The 18,671-nt window shown below is 51.3% G+C and overlaps 2 protein-coding genes across 8 annotated transcripts; both read right to left on the bottom strand.

Moving 5' to 3' along the window:
• Window positions 1–3,935: 3,935 nt before the first annotated feature.
• On the bottom strand, window positions 3,936–11,792 carry PIGO (phosphatidylinositol glycan anchor biosynthesis class O). 5 transcript variants are annotated; one of them, XM_014797461.2, is made up of 11 exons: window positions 11,713–11,792; window positions 10,458–10,998; window positions 9,206–9,349; window positions 8,894–9,017; window positions 8,417–8,576; window positions 8,027–8,206; window positions 6,251–7,778; window positions 5,454–5,660; window positions 5,031–5,245; window positions 4,366–4,436; window positions 3,936–4,203 (listed from the first exon to the last, which is right to left on the bottom strand). In XM_014797461.2, exons 2-11 carry the CDS (start codon window positions 10,966–10,968, stop codon window positions 4,074–4,076), a joined length of 3,270 nt encoding a protein of 1,089 aa, XP_014652947.1. In that variant the 5' UTR covers window positions 10,969–10,998; window positions 11,713–11,792; the 3' UTR covers window positions 3,936–4,073. The 5 variants fall into 5 exon arrangements, with proteins under 5 accessions (XP_014652947.1, XP_087275673.1, XP_087275670.1 ...); XM_087419547.1 differs by lacking the exon at window positions 11,713–11,792 and having other exon boundaries at window positions 6,251–6,302; window positions 7,554–7,778; window positions 10,458–11,688; XM_087419545.1 differs by lacking the exon at window positions 11,713–11,792 and adding an exon at window positions 4,706–4,839 and having other exon boundaries at window positions 4,062–4,203; window positions 10,458–11,691.
• A 2,791-nt stretch (window positions 11,793–14,583) lies between these two features.
• Window positions 14,584–17,899, bottom strand: STOML2 (stomatin like 2). Of its 3 annotated transcripts, none has more exons than XM_004443249.3 (10): window positions 17,743–17,898; window positions 17,375–17,512; window positions 16,807–16,906; window positions 16,603–16,661; window positions 16,410–16,511; window positions 16,124–16,258; window positions 15,826–15,970; window positions 15,630–15,709; window positions 15,295–15,423; window positions 14,584–14,863 (listed from the first exon to the last, which is right to left on the bottom strand). In XM_004443249.3, exons 1-10 carry the CDS (start codon window positions 17,785–17,787, stop codon window positions 14,726–14,728), a joined length of 1,071 nt encoding a protein of 356 aa, XP_004443306.1. In that variant the 5' UTR covers window positions 17,788–17,898; the 3' UTR covers window positions 14,584–14,725. The 3 variants fall into 3 exon arrangements, with proteins under 3 accessions (XP_004443306.1, XP_087275680.1, XP_087275679.1); XM_087419554.1 differs by lacking the exon at window positions 17,743–17,898 and adding an exon at window positions 17,625–17,704; XM_087419553.1 differs by lacking the exon at window positions 15,295–15,423 and having other exon boundaries at window positions 17,743–17,899.
• Window positions 17,900–18,671: the final 772 nt, after the last annotated feature.

Here is an 18,671-nt window from a genome sequence, read left to right as displayed (position 1 = left end):
TGCTTATGTGGAAATTAATAAAAGAAACCTTAACCAAATTGGAGTCGGGAAGGCCTGTAGGGGGAGCTCTCACTCCCTGTCACACATCATCAATTACACCAAACAGGAAGAGATGGAAGCTTGCATCTTGGACAGGAAGTAAAACTACTCTACTAGGAAGGAAGATTTCTCTCCCCACCCCATCAACAGCCCAGCCAATGAGAAATGCTGCAGCTCAGCCAATGAGAAGCTGCTGCCACCCTGAACTATTATTTTTCTCCCAATGGACTTTCCTTTGGGAGAAGGACAGCCCCTCCCTACTCCCTCTTTTTCTCTATAAAAGCAAGATCCCCTCCTTTGTTTTCCAGATTTGCCTATAATTCATAGGCAATAGCATGCACATCCCAAACTACAATTCTTTTGGCTATTCCCAAGTAAACTCATTTTGAGGGTAAAATGGGCGAATTTGCTCTTTAGGTTGACACTTGTAACTCAACAATAAAAAGACAACCCAGGGCTGGCCCCATGGCGTAGCAGTTAAGTGTGAGCGCTCTGCTGCTGGCAGCCCAGGTTCAGATCCCGGGCACGCACTGACACACCGCCTGTCAGGCCATGCTGTGGCGGTATCCCATATAAAGTAGAGGAAGATGGGCACGGATGTTAGCTCAGGGCCAGTCTTTCTCACTGTGGGGGAAGAGGGAGAATCTCCCTCTGCCCTTTCCCTTAAGGTTCTTCTGGCTGGCCAAATAATCTTCCAGCCAGAGAAGGCAACTTGCCAGCCAGTGTGGCTCCTGGCGACTATGCCAAAACTGTGGGGGAAGAGGGAGAATCTCCCTCTGCCCTTTCCCTTAAGGTTCTCCCGGCTGGCTCGCCAAAACTGTCGGGGGAAGAGGGAGAATCTCCCACTGCCCTTTCCCTTAAGGTTCTTCTGGCTGGCCAAATAATCAATAAGACAGGTTAGCAGGAGAAAATAATACCAAGTTTAATAACATGTATACATGGGAGAAAGCAGGGACACTGCGTTTCTCAACACAATAGCAGAAATTCTCATCTTAAATATCATTTTCAGCCAATGACAAAGGAGGATTTTGGGGGTGGGGGGAGTCAGTTACAGGAGATTACCACTAAAGCACAGTAAACAAGAGTAAGGTTTATTATGTAGCTCAAGGCCTCACCTTCCACATTGACAAGTCACTAGAAATGAGCTCATCCCCCTCTCTTCTCCAAACAGAGAGGGAGATACTTTACAAATGGAGATTTCCCTTATAAATGTAAATGATTGTCTGGCAACTCTTCGCAGGGTCATCCAGAGAATGTGGCCAGAGAGACAGAACTTCTGATAAGAGGGGCTTGTTGGTGCCTTTCCTATTGTAACATTTACCCTACGTTATCTTTACAGCCATCATGATAGATCTGTTCCAGAAAGGAGCCACCATGTCAAATTCTTTAGGCAGTTAGTGGGGGAGGTCAAATGTCCCTAGAGAAAACAACCAAGGTAAAGAGATAGATTTCAGGGTGGCCAAATCTTGATCTCCCACATCACCAAAAAGAGGAGAATTGGCATGGATGTTAGCTCAGGGCTGATATTCCTCACACACACACACACACACACAAAATAAATAAATACTTAAAAATAAATAAATAAATAAAATGCTAAAAAAAAAGACAACCCAATTAAAAAACAAAGGATCTAAACAGACAGTTCTCCAATAAGCACAAGATGCTCAACATCATTAGTCATCAAGGACACGCAAACCAAAACCACTATGAGATACCCTTCACACCCATTAGGATAGTTAGAGTCCAAGGTAGATAATAATAAGTATTGGCATGGATATGCAGAAATTGGTACCCTCATACACTGCTGATGGGAATGTAAAATGGTGCAGCAGCTTTGGAAAACAGACTGGCAGTTCCTCAAAAAGTTAAACATAGATTTACCATATGACCTAGCAATTCCACAATATATCACTAGGTATAAACCCAAGAGAAATAAAAACGTATGTCCAAGCAAAACTTGTATATGGACATTCATATCAGCATCATTCATAATAATCAAAAGGTGAAAACAACCCAAATGTCTATCAATGGATGAATGGATAAACAAAATGTGATATATCCATAAAATGGAATATTATTTGGCCATAAAAAGAAACAGAGTACTGATACATGGTGCAAGATGGATGAACATTGAAAACATTAGGCTGAATGAAAGAAGCCAAATAGAAAACTCCCCATACTATATGATTCCATATATATGAAATGTCCAGAATGTGCAAATATGGTCAGAAAGTAGATCAGTGGTTGCCTAGGGCTAGGGGTGGAGGTGGGGAGGGTTGGAGGGTGATAGGAAAGAGTATCAAGTTTCTTCTTGGGTTGATGAAAATGTTCTAAGATTGATTGTGGTAATGCTTGTACAACTTTGAATGTACCAAAAATCACTTAATTGTACACTTTAAGTGGGTGAATTTTATGGTAAATTGTACCTCAATAAAGCTCTTTAAAAAAAAGAAACAATAAGTTAGTGTGGAATGGGATCTGATGTCAAGTAAAAGGCAGGGATAAGAATTTTTAATAGTGAACATATCTTTCCCTAAAAAGATCTCGTAGATAGATCAGAAGAAAGAGAAACAGTGGTTGGCAGATCAGCAGATTATCCTTAGGCTCAAGGGAAGGGGGCTCCCTGATAAAAAAAAAAAAAGGGGGGGGGCCTGACTGAGGACAGGGTGAGGGACTGGGGGCTGAAACCTTTCCCAGGGGTGCCAGGGATGGAGAGTCATTATTTCTTCTTACAAAGGCACTGTCTACTCACTAACTGATGCTTGGGAGTTGTGTCCACCAGATTGAAGAGGGGGAAGGAGATTTTTTTCCTAATTCATTTTATAGTCTAGCTGGGACCTAACCTCTCCCCTTGCATTATTAAACCTATTCCTGCCAGAGTTACCAATACCCTATCCTCTAGTTGCCTGGAATGATATACACTTTTTATCATTTATTTGACCTCTGTAGCACTAGGGACTGTTGGCCATTAATAATTAGGACTCCTCCTTTAGGTACTACAGCTATGAACACCTTTACTGCTGCTCAGCTTCTCTTCTTCTTCCAGTCAAGTAGAAGTCAGTGCTGTCCCACATTTAACATCTGTTCTTCTCTCTCTCAGTAGTCTCATCTCCTCCTGTCCTGTGCACTCTCAAACCTCAAACCCTAGTCCTGCCCTTTCTCCTCAGAGCCTCTTCCCCACTCCTTTGATGGACATTTCCACAAGGATTTCATGCCCGTACTTCAACATGACACAGGAGTAGTGAGGATGGAGGGCACAGGAGACATGCATGAGGAGCATTAGATTCATACAGTTTTAGCTTCAAGTCAGGAATAATCAATGGGACAAGATGGAATGTTGTGTAAGATGGGCAAGTAGGTCTGATAAAAACCAGCACATGTTGGGAAACTAGGGAGGCCTCAACACAAGTGAAGGGCAAAGGGTGTTCTGGAGTGAAACGACACAGTTAAGGAGGAGACACAACACTACTGGGGCTTTAGACATTAAAAGTCTGTGCACTTCATGATGCCTGGGCTTGTCTTTTCCGCCATCTCTTTTACCAGCCAAAGCATAAAATATGTTGCATGGCCAAGCAAAATGGCAGGTGGATAATAGGAGTAATTCGGGAAGAGGTAGGGGAATGAATTCAGACAACTCCAACCACTTCTCAAAGGTTCTCAGGTGCAGCCAGGTCTGCATAAGATGGCTGATCCCACCTGTGCTTGGTGAAAGGGGAGACACCCTCTCCCTAGCCCCTATAGGTCAGTAGGGACTCCCCCACATCTCAGACACACATATTTACATTATTATTTTATTCCATGTTGGAGACCATCCCCCAGTCTCTCAGATGCATCCAAAGCAGGAGTTAAGGATCAGGCCCCACTATAATTTTGAATTATAAAATAATGAATTCCCAGATGCCAGTAGCTCTTGGCTGCATGGTGGTAAGAGGTGTGGCTGAGCCTCTCTTTCAGATGATCCAGCACCCACAGAGGCCAGGCTAGATTGTTCTCCAGCTCTCCCCGTGGCCAGGAGCCAGCACCCGCAGCCTAGGCTACCTCTGCTGGGCCAGAACTAGCTGCCTGAACCAGGAGCTCACAGCACCATCCACTCGCATCACCAAAGCTATGCCCAGGAAAAGTCCCACGCTGCTCACAACGAAGCCCACAGCCTCAAAAATGAACCTGCAAAGAAAGGCAGAGAATCTCAGAGGACACTGAGAGTAGGTCTAGAGCCTTTCCCTGCTGAGGAAAACCCTGTCCACCCTAGAAGAACCCTGGATGTTCATTCTTTGCTCCAAGCTTTATCCTCCCCAAAACCTCTACCTCTCAAGAAAATCCACTCACTTGGGGGCAAACACCTTCCAGATCATGAGATGCCTGCGGAGGATGGAGGCTGCCAAGGCACAGGCCAGAATCTAAGGGAGGAGAGGAGGGGTCAAGTTACTTGGGAAGGGGAGGAGGAAGCGAGTCAAAGAGAGTCTTGCTGTAGGCCCCTGTGAAGAACAGGACAAGTAGGAAAATACTGTGTGTCAGTAGAGAAAACCCTGGGCCAGGAATTAGGACACCTAATTCTTTTCCTGTCCCCACCATGACTCACTGTGTGACCTTGGGCAAGCACTATCCATCTGTGCCACTAACACTCAGGCTCTGCCTTCCAGGGTGGAGGAAGATGTCAGAGTCATACCTTCTGCCTCTGAAGGACAGGAGGAAGAATCCTGACCATCGCCTCAGCTTTTCCAGTCCGTCCACTAATGCAGTAATCCCCAAATGCAACCAGGAAGGTCCAGATCGAGCTTGTAGAGAGGAACCAATCCAAGACTAGGATTAAGGAGACCCAGGTTCAAGTCTCAATACTGCCATTTGAGGCCACTGGCCTTGAGCAACCACTTCACTTATCTGTACCTCAGCCAAGACTCTCTCCCAGGGTTTTGGCAAAGTATGAAAGACAGAATGTGATGCATACACATGAGAAAAGGTTCTTAACTCCGTGATCATGCCCCTGCACCCACCTGAATACCAAGGACAAACAGGTACTTGAGGCCCAGCTGCAGCAGTGCTGCATTGAAGTGGTGAGGCGCATCCCGGAGCCGCATCTCCATGAGCGGCTCCTCCTCCTCCTCAGAACCGACTCTGGCCTCAGCTTCATTCCGTGGGGCCTGCCGCCTCCTCTGGGGCCCTTGACTCTCACATAGGAAGGGCCAGAGCAGGAGCAATGGGCAACCTACTACCTCAGAGGAAGACAGGGCTAGAATCAATGGAGAACCCAGGGGCCAGGCCACCCTTGCCCCTCGTTGGCTCAGCCTCCAATTAGTGTAGGCCAAGGGGCGCCAAAGATCCAACAAAATCACATCTCCCCACTCAATTCCAGGGGTTTCCTTTCCTTCCACAAAGCCAGAGTAAACAATAGAAGCAAGAGAGGAATGAGGAGGTACCTGCAAAGAGGAGATGGGAGGCAAAGGTGTTGGCTCCCACCAGCAAAGCAGGCAGCCACGTAGAGGAGCCATGACCCTCTGGGAATCCCACGAAGGCTGCATGCCAGTGGATGGCTGGAAAGACAGGCTGGTGGCCCGTGGAGTAGAAGGTCTGAGTGGCCATGAGGGCCCAAGCAGAGACTGCCTGCCATGGCACAGTAAAAGGACCTGCAGGGAGAGATATGCCTCTCTACAGTCACATCCCATTTCCTAATCCATAGCCTGCTGCCCTATGACCATATACTCCTACCACTTCAGCGCTAATTCTCACACACACACCCCATCACCCCAACGTCTCTATAGTCAGCACTCTGTTATTCTAATTCCTTCTGTGGCACGAAGCCCCATTACTCTAATCTGAACCCCACTGTGGTCAATCTCTTTCTCTCTCTAATATACACAAAGCTCACTATGACATTATATACTCAATTCACCACTCCCATCACTGGAAAATCAGGAAATGCGCTCATCCTCATGAGCATGAGGATGCAGCATTTCCATAATAAATGAATCTTGGAGTACTTTTTGTCTCCCTCCTCCACGAACCCTGCTGGCCCTGAGAGTCAATGGCAGGGATCAGTTAGCTTGGCTACAGCAGATAAGAGCGAGGACATCAGGAAGACCCTCCCAACTGTGTGGGGCATGAGACCCAGTGTCAAGGTGAAGAACCTGAAGAGCAACACCTCCCTGAAAACACGAGGGGCCGAACTCACATCACTACTGTCCCTGGAGGAATCAGGGCTGAGACGTGTATTTACCAGGGGTGGTGATGGGTATCCCAGCAGCAAGCAGATGCAGGAGAAGGAAGCTCTGCAGAAACAGAAGCAGGAACACAAGACTAATGCGTTCTGCATGCAAGAGCAGGAGTGGGAAGGCCAAGAGGGTGAGGGCCGTGACCACAGCAGCTGAGTAGACGCTCCCCAACTGATAGGCAGCCACAGTCAGGGGGCCCTGAGGTTTGGTCCTCTCTAGCTGGCCCCGGAACTCCTCCTGCATATGCCGGTAGATTTGAGGAACCACATAATCCAGGTCAGCCTGAGAAGTGGGGGGCCCTGAGAAGGGAGTGAGGACAGTCCTGCTCCTTGGAGCACCCGTCGCAGCCTTCACCAGCACTGTCACAGGCCTCCAGAGAAGCAGCATGAGCCCTGAAGCGGCCAACCCTGCCACAGCCCTAGGCAGCACTACTGATGCCCCAGCAACCAAGGCCCGGAGACGTGGGGGTGCTTCATCTGCCCCCGATGCCAATGCCCAATAGGCAGCAGTGCCCAGTACCATTACAGGCAGCCCCCAGCGCACAAAGAGTACAGGGGGCTCAGGGCTCTTGAGATTACCATGGCGGCGAAGCCATAGGCGCACAGCAGCTAACAGGGCCACCAGCGCCCCCACGCAGGCTCCATACCACAAATTCTTGGCTCGACCACCCACCACGGACGCCAAGGGACTCAGCCAGGGAGAAGAGCGGCACGCAGGTGTCTCTTCAGGGCAGCGATGAAAAAGCCCAGCTAGCCTTATACATAAAAGTAACCCGATTCCGAGCCCCAGGGCCTGCGCACCATTGTGCTGTGGGGGGCCTGTTGGGGCTGAAAGGCCAAGGCGGGGTATTGTGAGTAGCTTAGGTGGCAGCAGCCTGCCCTCCCAGTGAAGCCGGGCAACCAGGAGCAAGATGAGTGAGCCCAAAAGGAAAGGGGTGGCCCTAGCCTCAGCTACAACAAAGCTATCAGAGAAGAAAGCAGCAAAGCGAATGAACAAGAGTAACAAGACAGGCCCAGGCATGGGAAGGAGGGCTGCCAGGGGCCTCTTGGACCCCCAGTCAGCCCAGGCTTTCCACAGAAAAGGCAGAAGTGAGCCCACTGCAGCCATAGCCCCTAGAACCACTGGATCCAGCTTCAGCCCACTAGTTGCCAGGAGTCCAGCACATGCTATGGCCCCAGTCAGACCCTGGGCCATGGGGATTAGCAGGAGAGGGCAGAAGTAGAAGCCTGGGGATGTTGCCCACTGGGATACCAGAAGGCAGAGCAAGCAGGCAGCAGCCAAGAGAGCAGCACCCCCTGCCATGCGGACCAGAGAGAAATGAGCCCAAGACTCAATGCACATGGACTGAACTCCCCGCAGGAACTGCTGCAGCTCAGGAATGACAGCCTGCAGTGCCGCCTCAGCCCCTTGGGGGGTCTGCAGAAGCCACTGGTAGTCAGCAGAGGCCTTGGAGAAGAGGTGCTGCAGGCGATGAAGCTCCTTAACTTGGAGGTCCTGAGCAGCAGCTGAGTAGGTGTGAAGAAATCGGGACACCTGGCGGAATAGGTCAGAGGCCAAAGGGAACAAGTCAGAGATATAAATTAGGACAGAGGCAAGGATAGGTATTACCAAAGGGAGTACCTGCAAATCAGGGACCCAAATTCTGTCCAGGACAGCTAGGAAGGGAAGGATAATGGCCATACAGGTGGGATTAAGACTGAACAAAGATGATGGAGCAGGTCGTTATGCTTCTCCCATGCCCACCCTAGTTCTATCACCTGGAAGCCCAGCCTACTACCTACCTGCTGGGCATTGAGATGGAGAGCTGAGGCTTGGGCCAGAGCAGAGAAGTGAGGCTGGGAGTCTTCGACCTCTGAGAACAGCTCAGCTATCACCTCCCCAATGTTCCCAAACGGGATGGGGAGGCCCAGCAGCAGGGCCAGCGTAGGTACCAGGCTGATTTGAGGAACTATCTCTGGCTCCTAGAGGACAAGGACAGGGGTCAATGGTTCACCACAGAGCTGAGGTCAGTGTTTGGGACGGAAGACATAGGGGCCTAGGTAGGAAATGAGAATGGGGGACACCCAGTGTCATGAATTTGGGGGCCTAAAATGAAGGGATCCACAAGGAAGCTGTGATCACGACAGGGCTTAAATACCGAGAGAGCAGATAAAGCACACCTCAGGCCTCACCTCTGGTGGGGCACTGGGGAAGAGGGCTGTGGGACTGTACAGAAAAAGTGCAGCTGAGATCTCCAGTTCACTGTCCCCTCCATGGTCCCCACTCATGGTCATGCCATGGTCCCCAATCACCACCAGCAATGTGTCATTCTCCAGACGCTCCACAAGTCCCCTGGGGGCCAAGAAACATGTCAGGGGGTAGGGATGGATGAAGATTTTCTCAGGGACCCATTCACTCCCAGCCATAACTTCCATTAGTAGGGCCTAGACCTTTGGCAAAGAGACATCTCTTTGGTCATGACCCTACTGCCCAAAGCCACATGCTAAGTCACTCAAGATGGACAACGCCTCTAGCTTCAGAAAAAGGCCTAGAGAAGACAGAATTCAGATAAGAAAGAGGCTCCAGGACAAGTACTTCTTCTCTTAGGACCATATATCCTGAGATTCACAGACACAAACCCACTCTCCCAGCCAATATCTCACACTCACTGGATCACTTGGTCCATTTGGCTAAGTTTCTTGGCCATTTCAGGGTGGTGAGGGCCATGCTTGTGGCCACAGTGATCCACACCCAGGAAGTGAGCAATCAGCACATCCCATTCACCACTGTCCACTGTAAAGGGAGAACAATGAGCACAGGGGACTAAGGCCCATTCCTCAACCCCAGCCAGGCTCTGACACTCCTATGTCAGGTACACAAGCCCAGGCCACTGCACCCATGGGAGGCTCAGAATTTGTAGACTGAAGTGGCCCTCCCCAGCTCCCAGTCTTAGTCAGCCCTGCCTCTGGCTCCATGCTCACTGGTTGGGTAGAGGTGTTCCAGGATGCCATTGTCCACTGTGTGTAGGTCTTTGACATTGAAGGATGGGAAGAAGAAAGCTTGGGAGAAAGCTCCAGGAAAAAGATCTTTCCAGGTATCATCTCCCATGAAGACCACACGCCTTCCTGCAGGAAAACGAGAGTGGGTCATAGCCTGAGTAGGAGTCAGGGCAGGGAAAAGAGAAGAAACCCCTTAAAGGCCCATCAGAAATCCCAACCATGTACTCTAAGGCACAGCAGTTCCATCCAGCAACTCTTTATCCTGCATGGTCTAAAATTTTCTGCTAGGAAGCTTCCCCTGATAACCATGCTCCACCCAGACCTCTCACTCCTTGTTCCCACAAAAGGCTCTGCTAGTTCTCAGTCCCCGGCTATCTCCACTGCTCCATTTTTCCTGGGTATTATCAGTGAGTGAACAGGGCCTGGACCCTCTGCTCTCTCCTCCAGACTTGTGAGGGTACCAGACCCACATCTTCTCCTCTTCATCTCTCCCCTGCCCCTTCACTGAGAGCTCCCCAAAAGTCACACCAGGGGCCGGCCCCGTGGTGTAGTGGCTAACTGCACACGCTCCGCTGCTGGCGGCCTGGGTTCGGATCCCGGGCGCGCACCGATGCACCGCTTGTCAGGCCATGTTGTGGCGGTGTGCCATATAAAGTAGAGAAAGATGGGCACAGATGTTAGCCCAGGGCCAGTCTTTCTCAGCAAAAAGAGGAGGATTGGCATCAGATGTTAGCTCAGGGCTGATGTTCCTCACCAAAAAAAAAAAAAAAGTAAAACCAACACCCCATACAGATTAGAAACTCCAGAAGGACAAAGCCCAGACCTGCACTTCCTGCATGCAGGGCCCTGGTCTCTTTCTCCTACTCTGTCCTCCCTGTCCTCTCACAGCATAGTCAAGCATGCAACTGGGCACTCCAAGTTCTGGCTCTCTGACTTCTTTTTTTGGGTGTGTGAGGAGATCAGCCCCGCGCTAACATCTGCCAATCCTTTTTTTTTTTTTTTGCTGAGGAAAACTGGCCCTGGGATAACATCCATGCCCCTCTTCCTCCACTTTATATGGGAGGCCACCACAGTGTGTCAGTGCACGCCTGGGATCCGAACTGGAGACCCCCAGCCTCCGCAGCGGAGTGCGCTTACTTAACTGTTTGCGCCACCGGGCCGGCCCCAGGCTCTCTGACTTCTAAAGAAGAAATTTGCCAAGATACTCCTGGCCTCCAAAGAGGCCCAGACTAACCTGCATTGGCAAGCTGCTTAATGAGATTGTCTTCCACTATGGCGTAGCTGGCAAAGTTACTTCCAGCATCAATAAAGGTAGGCAGTGAGCCAGTGGTGAGGGCCTTGAGGCGCTGCATGGTGGTGGTGGGGGGGTGAGCCTTTGATTGGTAGAGCCTGGCATGGTGGGGCTGAATCTCCAGGATCCTCTGCAAGGATCCCAGCTTGCCCAGGAAGGGCAGGGAGACAGGAGGCTCCCCAGGAACGCGTGAGCGCTGGGGCTGGGCAAAGTCAAATCGCAGAGCATCTATCAGCACCAACACAACCCGGGAGAATCGAGAAGCCATCCAGCAGGCCCCGGGCTCCCCTCGGCTCCCCCATGGCAGGGACCCAGGGCCTGGGGGCTCTTGGCAGCTGCTATGGTTGGTGAGCTCCAAACGGGTGAGCAGGAAGCCACTGGTGAAGAGGGCGATGCCTGCGTAGAAGAGGAAGCTGACCCAGGCCAGGAAGAGCAGCACTGATATCTTCTGCATCCTGGTGTTGGCGAGAGCGGGAATTCATCACTGTGGAGCAAAGAGCCAGTAGATATTCTGGTCTCTCAATACAAAGTCCAGCTAGACTCACTTCCTCTTGGAAGCCTTCCTGAAGATAAGCAGACCCATAGCCAACCCAGTGCAACGTTCCTCTCCACCGTTTTACCAGTGTTTCTGAAGGTGAGCTCCGCAGACTATGGGCAGGCATCAACCTGGAGCGGTTGTTAAAAATTCTGATTTCCAGGGCCCACCCCAGACCTACTGAAGCAGGATCTCTGGGGGTGGAGCACAGGAATTTGCACATGTACTCCAGGAAATCCTAACAGCGAAAACACAGTCCAGGGGGAAAACATTCCAAGCGGGAGGCTGCTCTGACAGCCCGCTCCTCCACCTCTCTCCGCGCCAATCTCTACCCGCCTGGGGCGGCCCGGCTCGCAGCCGCGGGAGAACCGGGCCGGGCAACGGCGCCGCCTGGCGGGGACGAGGAGACGGGGGAGGAATCACGCTCCGCATCCGTACGGCCGGACGGCAGCGGGCCGCGAGAGCAACCTCCCCCAGCAGGGCAGAGGCGCGGCATCCGGGGCCGCTTGGGCCTCGCCGGGACCCAGACGTCCTCCGGGTGCTACCCGCCTCCGTCTGGGCCCCCTGACCCCGGTCCCGGCACGCTAGCCTGGGAGCTGAGGCGCGCGCTCCCCGACTGGGGGCAGAGGGGCGTGTGAGGTGCTCTCAGAGACTCCGACTCACCTTGACCGGCGCCCGGAAGTGCGGCGGCGGCGCCTGCGGCCCGGCACCCCCGACGTGCGCGCGCAGACAGGGCGGCCCGCGGGGCCCGACGCCATCTGCCGGCGGCCCCGAGGAAGTGCGCCTAGGAGGGCAGGGCGGCCCGAGACGCAGAGTTGGATGGAGGATTATGGTAATTTAGAATTGAGGGCAAGGGACTCAGCTGGAAGAAGAGTTCAGAGAACCAAGTCCATTCTTGGTTAAGACTAAGAACTAGGCCTCTGGAATCAAACTTAGCTTGATTCCTATCTCTGCCACTCAGTGTCGTCACTGAGCATTACCTCATCTGTAAAACAGAGATAAATATTTATTTTCCCCCTTTGTTTAGCTGACTCCAAATGATAGATTTTATTATTCCTCCTCTCCAAGTCTTTCACTGAATCTTACAACTCAGTAATAACAAGACAAATAATCCAGTTTAAAAATGGGCAAAGGGACTGAAGAGACATTTCTCCAAAGAAGACATATAAATGACCAATAAACAAATGAAAAGATACTCAGCATCATTAGCCATCAAGGAAACGCTGGAGATACCACTTCAAACCCACTAAATGGCTATAATCAAAAAGAGAACAAATTACTGGTGTTGTTACAGTGTGGATGTGGAGAAATCTGAATCTTCATACACTGCTGTTTGGATTGTAAAATGGTGCAGCAGCTCTGGGAAACAGTTCCGCAGTTCTAAAGGTTAAACACAGAGTTACCATATGACCCAGCAATTCCATTCCTAGGTGTACACCCAAGAGAAATGAGAACATATGTCCACACAAAACTTGCACATGAAGGTTCATAGTAGCATTATCCTTAATATAGCCAAAAGGTAGAAACAACCCAAATGGTCTTCACTGCTGAATAAACAATATGTAAAATGTCTATACAATAGAATATTGTTCAGCCATAAAGAGGAATGAAGCACTGCTACATGCTACCACATGGATGAACCTTAAAAACATTACGCTGAGTGAAAGAGGCCAATCACAAAACAGCACATATCTTATTATTCATTTATATGAATATGTAAATCTGCAGAGACAGTAAGTTTGGTGGTTCCTAGGGCTAGCGGGCAGGGGAGTGGTTGCTAATTGGTGCAGGGTTTTGTGGCGTGGTGGGGATGGGGGAGTGGAGATGAAAATGCTAAAATCGTGATGTTGCACAAGACTGTGAATATACTACCAGTTACTGAGTTTACATTTGAAATGGGTGAACTGTATTGTCTGTGAATTATTTCTCAGTAAAGCTACTATTGAGAAAGAAAAACCTCTCCACTGGTTTCTCGTCTCAGAGCAAAGCCCAGGTCCTCACAGTCTGCACAGCAGCTTCTCGCGTCCCTCAAGTTCCTGTAGCCACCACTTGTTTCTCTGCTCCGCCCACTTGTAGCTGCTGTGCTCTTCCAGCTATAAGACAGCCATGCTCTGCCTCAGGGCCTTTGCATTTGCCATCTCCTCTGTCAGTTTTACTCCTAGGTGCCCAAATGGGTCTTCCCCTCATCTCCATAGCTAAGCCTACATATAACATCAGTGAGCTTTCCTGGAACCCTCTACTTAATGCTAGAGCCTCCTATCCCCAAATTCCCCATCTCCCTCCCTTTCTTTAATTTCCCCTATGGCACAACTCACCAGCATCTGAAATACTATACATCTTATTAATGGTTTGTCCCTTCCAAATAGAGCAGGGAATTTTGTCTTCATCACTATAATCCTCAATGCCTGGCGTATAGTTGGGCTTCAATAAATAGTTATCAAATGGATAAATGAATAAATTCTAATTCAAAAATATGTCAAAATGCCATCCCTCCACATCCATCCAGATGGCCCCTTACCTCAGTTCAGGCCTTATCACCCTTTCCAGGATCACTGAGGCAGCCTTCTTACTGTCCTTCCAGCCTTCCATCTCTCCTTCAAATCCCGTCCATATGGTAGCAGGACAAGTCTATCATTATGTACGGTAAATTCTAATGTGATTACCTCAATCTTCTTAAAATTCTTCATGGGAACTGGGGAAAAAGCCTTCATGGATCCCCTCACCCTAAGGATAAAGTCCAAACTCTTCAGGACTCTATCTCCCTGTGATTTGGCTCTTGCCATAGTCACATGCCCCAACACCCTACACTTCAGCCACAGCAAACAATTCTGAATGTGCCAACTTCTCCGGAGTTGTGGGCCTTTGAATATCCTAGTCCCAAACCCTAGCCTGGTGACCGCATTAACTTTTCCAGCCTGAGCTCATGGCAGAGTTGGCAACCTTGCTGCCCACAAGGTGACATGCTCCTCCCCACCCCCAGGAACCCTCAGCCAGAACTTTCCTCAATTACAGCACTTATCACCCTGTATCTCTGTCTGCTTCATTGTCTGTCTCCCCTCCCCAACCTGGTATTCTGTGAAAGCAGGGACCAGTGGCTCTCAGTTACTTCTGTAAGCCATGTCTAGCACTGTGTTAGCACACAGTAGACAGCATTATGTTTTTGAATGAATGAATGAGTGTCCTCAGTCCCTGAAGACCCTTTACACACTCAACAGTACTACCCTGCCAGGGCAGTCCTCTTTCCCACAAAAAATCCCCCCAAACACCTGCTCAAATTCACAGCTCCACACTTAGCAGGAGGGGGGACTATACTCCCCAGGAGGCAGTTCAGTAGGTATGTGGCTTAATCCTTCCACCCTATCCCACAGCTTCTCCTGAAGACAGAAAGGATGATTTCACTTCACATGAAGTTCATACTTGCTCATAGAAGAATCAGCTCCCGAGCAAGACCTGACAGGACTGGATTGCGGGAGCGGATATCCAGGGAAAACACTGGTAATTTTGCCAACTTCACTCCCCAATCAGAGAGGACAGTTTCTGGTTCGTCACTGGTGAGTTTATTACATGATTCAAGTTCAAATAAAAAAATAATAACCAAAATCTTGGCAGGGAGGCTAGAGCCAGTCTGGGAGCGCCACTTCCCTGCCCCCAGTCTCCCTGGTGAAGCCTTGCGCCATTAACTCAGCTTGACTCGATCGAATTCCTCATCAAGACTTGCATCTCTGCCCTGGACATCTCTGCTGCTCCCGCTGGAGACTGAGTCCTGGGCCCCTGGCACTGGGGCTTTGGTGAGGGCCCCATACACACCCATGGCCTGAGGAGAGGGACAGAGACAGAGCCATAAGGACACATGGCAGAAGGCATAGCCCAACCCACCAATGGCTAAAATGAGGAGGGTGGAGCTGGGGCCAGTAAGCTTGTTTTTCCTTTCTCTCCATCTCAAGCCTCTGTCTTACGAGCTTTGGAGTTGGTTCTGGGAATCTTACAAACTACCAGAGCAGGGTCACCCTCAGAATACCGGTATAGGGATCTGCAAAAAAAGAAAAGGTGTCTCAAGAGCTTCCCTATCCCCAAGGGTGAGTGACCGTGGCTCCTTCTTAGAGGTTCGTTTTCTAGAGGGAATGAAGGGAGGTCTAGGTCTCAGGGCTCTCTGAAGGCCTCTATGGTGTGTAAGTGGTGACAGTTGTGGTAGGGTCTCAGTCTCTGGAATTGGTGCTCTGTGCCAGGTCCTCCAGGCACTCTAACCTGAGCCACCATACTGGTGACATCGCCGGGGTTGGAGGGCAGCAGGATAGTGTTGGAGTCCTTGGCCAGTTTGGAGAACGCGCTGACATACTGCTCAGCCACAGTCAGTGAGGCTGCTGCATCTCCATTCTGTGGCCACAGAAGGGATAAAGTCAGAGATCACAGACTTGGAGAAGGGGGACGGGGGTAAGTGGAGAGAAGTCAGGTTCCTGGAAAGGGGATATGCAGATGATAATACAAGAGATCATGTAATCTGGCTCAGTGGAACCCACAACAGCAGGAACTTCTCCTAAGGGTAGATTCCTGTCCCCCACTCCCACCCAGGGGCCTCTCACATGCTGTGTCAGAGCTGCAGCTAGGATGCGAATAGCTTCAGCTTTAGCCTTGGCCTTGGCAAGCACCGCACTGGCCTCTCCTGGAAGAAAAAGACAAAGCTTGACCCATGAGGTCAGGATACCCCAAAGCTCCTGTCCCAGCATCAACCCTCAAACCCATGCCCTGCTCCTCCCTCAGCCTCTAGCCTCTGCTGACCTGCTGCCTGATTTATTTGTTCAGCCTTTTCTGCCTCGGAGGCCAGGATTTGTGCCTGCTTCTTCCCCTCTGCCACATTGATGGCTGATTCTCGGGTCCCCTCAGACTCTAGAACTGTGGCCCGTTTCCTCCGCTCTGCCTCCACCTGAAAGCCCCCAGCAATCCCCATCAACAAGAAACCAGAGTAAACTCTTACAGAGACCTGCAACTGTACCCATCAACAGAGGGAAGGGAGTCCAGGTTCCCATGCAACTGGAGCATCCTGAAGTCCTCTTCCCCATCCCTCCCTGGCCCCCACCTGCATCTGCATGGACTCTTTCACCCGGGGTGGCACATGGATATCCTTGATCTCATAACGGAGGCAGCGGATGCCCCAGTAGTCAGCAGCCTGGTTGATGGCATCCACAATGCTAGCATTCAGCGACTCCCGCTCCTGGAAGAAGAGAGGTATAAGCTCCATGGCCTCAACCCACCCAAGAACGGTCTAAGCTGAGAAGGACCTGGGACTGTTCTTGACCCCTAGAAAGGAATGAGAGTGCCAGGTATGTGTCTTCAAACTCTAACTCTGGCTGAGATCCCCTTACCCGGAAGACTTTGTCCAGAGAGAGTTTGCCAAGCTCTGATCTCATGGTTGTCTGAGCCAGCTGGGTGACAGCATACTCAGGATCCTCCACGCCATAGCTTGCCTGAAAGGGGCATGGATAGTGTAAGAAGCTTGGGTGCAGGATTTTAGTAAGGAGAGCAACTTAGGAACTGAATGAAGCAGGGGACAGGTACCTTGTAAGGGTCCATGATGCGCAGGTAAAGGACTCCATCGATTTGCAGAGTTACATTGTCTGCAAGTGCAGGAGCAGGAGAGAAAAGGAGGAAGGTCAGGCCTCCAGGTCCCAATCAGGTCTTTCTCCTAAGCTCTGGATCTCCTGCAACCATATCCTAATGGCCTCAGAGCACCAGTGTCACCCTGCACCCTTCAGTCCTCACCAAGAGTCACAGCCGACTGCTCAGGCACATTGATGACAATTTCCTTCAGACTCTGCACATATCGGATTCGGTCTAACACAGGGATGAGGATGTTCAAGCCCTGGGAAGAGGAGTCATGGGTCCTCAGAAGGACAGGGGCTGTAGGGTTGGGATCCAAGCTAAGCCACAAGTGGGTAGGGAATCAACATATGGAACATGCCCAGAAAAGGAGAGGCTGGGGGTGTCTCTGGTAGGGAAGCCCAAGAGGATAGGAAGGCAAGGCTGGCTCTGTGAACAGCGTGGAGAATCAAGGGAATGGGAGCCAGCAGAGCCGCCTTCTCCATGCAGACAGGTGAAGCTGAGAAGGTGCATAGGGGAGATTCCAAGAATGGAGCCTGTGGGATAGTAGGGCAATAGGAAAAAGTGGTAACATGGGTATGAGGGTCAGCAGCCTGGGTCTGCCAGGTCTGGCCTGGGGAGTTGGAAGCCAAAGGTGAGGGCAGGCCCCAAAGAGGTCCCACCCCATCTCCCGATGTCGTGAGGGAAGTGGGTATCAGGCGGGCCCGGGGTGGGCAGAAGAGACTCTCACAGGCTCCAGGATCCGGTGGAATCTGCCCATTCGCTCCACCACCCAGGCCTCCTGCTGCGGCACAAACAGTACCACGGTGTTTCGGGGCAATCCGGAAGAGGCGCGGCGCGTAGCGTGGCCAGAAGCCTGCACGGAGCCCTAGGGGGAAGGCGAGGGTTAGCAGAGACCCCAGCCGGCGGGGCACCCCGTCCCTGTCCCGGAGGCATCTCCCTAAACCTCGACCCTAAAGGGTTCTCGAAGAGGGACTCACGTGGGTACTATGACCTCTGACCCCAGTTCTCTCCCGAAACTTGAAATCCCACTCCTTCCCAGCTGAGGACCCAGGCGATCTCCGGCCTGACCCTTGGAGAAGGTTGCTTCGCACTCACCCTCAGCAAAAGGGCCCCCGTACTCCGCGCCGCGCGCGCCAGCATTTCCCACGCCAGTAGCCACCTCCGGAACCACCGAGACGCGGAGCAGAGCGGTCGCTCTAGAAGCCCGGACCTGAGCCTTTCCTCTTGCGTTTCCACTCCCCCGGATGTACTTCCGGCCGTCCCTCTCCCGATTCCACACTCGGCCGGTTAGCGTTACTTGGCGGAAGCGTGCATCGGGTCGTTCCCTGGGCAACGCAGGCCTTCTAGAGAGAGCCCAAGGCTGGGGCTTGTTCTTGTTCTCGCTGACCAAGCGTAAGATCCCGGACATGGTGACCAAAATGGAAGCTTTTTCCGCGTGCAGGTAGCCCAGAAACACCTCCCACCGATTTCTTCACCCCTACCCGAGAAGATTCAGTTTACCCTTCTGAGCGTATAATCGCACCCATCCGTCACCACAGCGAGCGGAGAATTGGCGCTGACTCCTCGCCATGGTTGCCATAGTGACATTCTCTGGTAGTCCTGCTGTGTTGTACCCAGCCCTCCCGCTGCGGACTGACCCTATTCTCGTTACGCTGGTTACCAGGCTTAACATGGCCCGTGATTTGACTGAGATTTCCCCCTCCCCTCTTTTCCCAAGGCACCGTAGCCTTTTTTGCCTCTTCCCAGCCGGGGTCTGTAAGGCCAGGCACCGTTGCATACAGAGGCCAGCACACCCAGCGTTAAGCCTTGTCTGGAGCACATCACCCTGCACACAGCCCTGACGCTCTGGCACACGCTTTAAGAGACTTGCACAGTCACTGTAGCTCAGAGGGGCTAAAGTCATTAACAATAGAAGCAGTGTAAGAACCCAGATCCACATTCGGAGTGCAGCTTTTATGGCTGAACCTTCCCCACCACCTCACCCCATTATCTGAAAAGAGCAAGATAAGACCCTAAGAATGATC

Source organism: Ceratotherium simum, chromosome 29, assembly GCF_057802395.1.
Source record: "Ceratotherium simum simum isolate JZ-2026a chromosome 29, ASM5780239v1, whole genome shotgun sequence".
Lineage (NCBI taxonomy): Eukaryota > Metazoa > Chordata > Mammalia > Perissodactyla > Rhinocerotidae > Ceratotherium > Ceratotherium simum.
The sequence above is the reverse complement of the archived record's forward strand: the minus strand, read 5'-3'. Positions and strand labels throughout refer to the sequence as shown.